At 31.7% G+C, this 2,711-nt stretch overlaps 1 protein-coding gene across 1 annotated transcript; it reads left to right on the forward strand.

The window, feature by feature from the left end:
- The first annotated feature begins 1,548 nt into the window (after nt 1-1,548).
- Nucleotides 1,549-2,488, forward strand: LOC100472820 (olfactory receptor 6C70). The gene is given in 2 exon segments (XM_002930991.2): nt 1,549-2,034; nt 2,036-2,488. Coding segments are annotated over 2 exon segments (939 nt in total).
- The last annotated feature ends 223 nt before the right edge of the window (nt 2,489-2,711 follow it).

The raw sequence follows: 2,711 nt of genomic DNA on the forward strand, positions 1-2,711 counted from the left end.
CCTGCATTTCTAATACTTTAGTGGTTTAAACCAGACACTGCACTGCAAAATTGTGGAGGGAAGGAGGATTATAGATAAACAGAGCGCCTGCACACTTCTACAAGTCAACCACACATAACGAGGTTGGAGGATATTTTTTCCTGGAGAATTGGCTTTACATGTTTAATACATTTTTTTAAAAATAGGAAAGACAGCTCTTTGGAGGTGCTAATTCTGATTAACACTTTGAGCAATAAAAACTTATCATTGATAATTAGTGCAGTTTGTGAATTTGTATATGAGGTAAGGGGCTACATCATGTAGACGGAAAAATATTATGTATTCAGTAAGAAAAAGAAGAACAACTTCAGAACAGGCAAAGATAATTGATTGACAAAATGAATAAGGGGTGTATTTTAAATATTTTTTTTATTTAAAGGAAAGAAAACATAGGCTATCTGATATAGTTTATTTTTTTTCTCTCTGCCATGTTTATGTTTGTTTGGAAATACCCTATTTAGCAAATTGATAACAATTCCTCAGGTTACCAGGAAAATGAAGTGCATCACTAGATTTATTTTAATTGAAAATATGGCTCTAAACTATATAACCAATAAGTTTCTGAATTCACATTGTTTTTATTTTGCTTTTATAAAATAATAAATTAGAGAAGTTAGAAAAAGCATGTTTCATTGCATTTCTTTGATAGGATATTATTAAGAATGACTGAATTTTTAATGAAAAACATAAATGCCCTATAATTTAACAACTCATAGAAAGTACTTTATTTTATGTATTTGCCAAAATCATACCTTCATGTATGAGATGCAGACATTTATAAAAATGGGGTCGGTTTGTATAAACTTTTCTGCAGTTTGTATCTAAAATACATTTAGAATATTTCAAATGACTTCAAAATGTAATTATCTTAATGACTAAAATTATTTAAAGAATTGCTTATTTTTAAATATTTGGATTGTTTCCTGCTTTTCAAACTATGCCATGACATACAGCTTATATGTAATATGAAAATTGAATTGTCTTTTGAGAAAGGTAGATATTCCATTATATATTCTAAACATTTGTTCCTTTTTAAAGGAAAAAAAGTTTTTTCACATTACTGAACTTATTGTTATAATACTTTTGATTTATTATTTTGGATATTATCTTTTGGGGGGGAGAATAGTCTTTAAATATTTATTCTTAAACAATGAAAGACCCATCGAAACGTCAGTCTTAAGAGTGGATTGTCCTATTTACTCAGTAGCCATTAATATGTTCTTTTTGCTCAGATCCATTACTGGATTTTTGTAAATGTGGTTATATCTGCTTCATATTGTTTCAATTTTTCTAGATTCAGCTAGTATTTATTTTGTTGTGGTATTACACCCTTACACTCTTTTTCTTTAGTCATTTTCTAGATCATATCTTCAACCTCATGGAGTATTTCCTCATAAATGGGTGTGTATATGACTATGGATCCTTTTATGTATCACTTCCTGGATATAAAGCTACTCATATTATTGTACCTTTTTATTTCTAGAATTTGTTTGAAATCACAAAAAAGAAATGAAGAACCGTACAAAACACATAGAATTTATCCTTCTGGGACTGACAGATAATCCTCAGTTACAGAGTGTAATTTTCTTATTTCCACTTCTAAATTACGTGCTGAGTATGATAGAAAACTTAACCATCATTGCCCTTACTCTCCTGGATTCTCATCTCAAGACCCCAGTGTATTTCTTCCTCCATAATTTCTCTTTCCTGGAAATTTTATTCACAAGCGTTTGCATCCCCAGATTCCTAATCACCATTGTAACTAGAGAAAAAGCCATTTCCTATGATGGCTGTATAGCTCAGTTATTTTTTTACATATTCTTGGGGGTTACAGAATTTTTCCTTCTGGCAGCTATGTCCTATGATCGTTACGTTGCCATCTGCAAACCTTTGCCTTACACATCCATCATGAGCAGCAGAATTTGTCATCAGATTGTACTCAGTTCTTGGGCAACTGGATTCCTGGTCGTTTTCCCTCCAATGATTTTGGCTCTTTAACCTGGATTTCTGTGCTTCAAATATCATTGATCATTTCATTTGTGACATTTCTCCTGTCCTGCAACTTTCTTGCTCAGACACACATTTCCTAGAACAGATTGCTTTTTTCTCAGCTGTGATGATCATTATTGTCACATTGTTCTTAGTAATCCTTTCTTACTCTGGCATCATCAAGACTATTCTAAAAGTCCCTTCAGTTCAGCAAAGGAAAAAAGCCTTTTCTACCTGCTCTTCTCCCATGATTGTTGTGTCCATCACTTATGGTAGTTTTATGTTCATGTACATAAAGCCATCTGCAAATGAAAGAGTCACTTCAAGCAAAGGAGTCGCTGTGCTCAATACTTCAGTTGCCCCTCTGTTGAATCCGTTCATTTATACTCTCAGAAACCAGCAAGTTAAACAAGCTTTGAGAGATGTGTTTAGTAAGATATTTTCTGTTTCAGAGAAGTAACAAGAAATAATTAATGTGAAAACATAAAATGAATGTTGAACAAAAACTATGTTGACTCTCCCAGTTTAGAATTGATCTTAAAAATTTAATTATTTGGATCACTTCAGTTTACCTGAGCTTAGAAACTCTTTCTATTCTATACATCCTGACCTTAACTTTCTGTAATGTAAAGAAATATTCTGTAAATTTATTTTTTTAATGTCAATTATCAACAGGGTAAAAA

This window comes from Ailuropoda melanoleuca, unplaced genomic scaffold, assembly GCF_002007445.2.
Source record: "Ailuropoda melanoleuca isolate Jingjing unplaced genomic scaffold, ASM200744v2 unplaced-scaffold11314, whole genome shotgun sequence".
In the NCBI taxonomy this organism is placed as follows: Eukaryota; Metazoa; Chordata; class Mammalia; order Carnivora; family Ursidae; genus Ailuropoda; species Ailuropoda melanoleuca.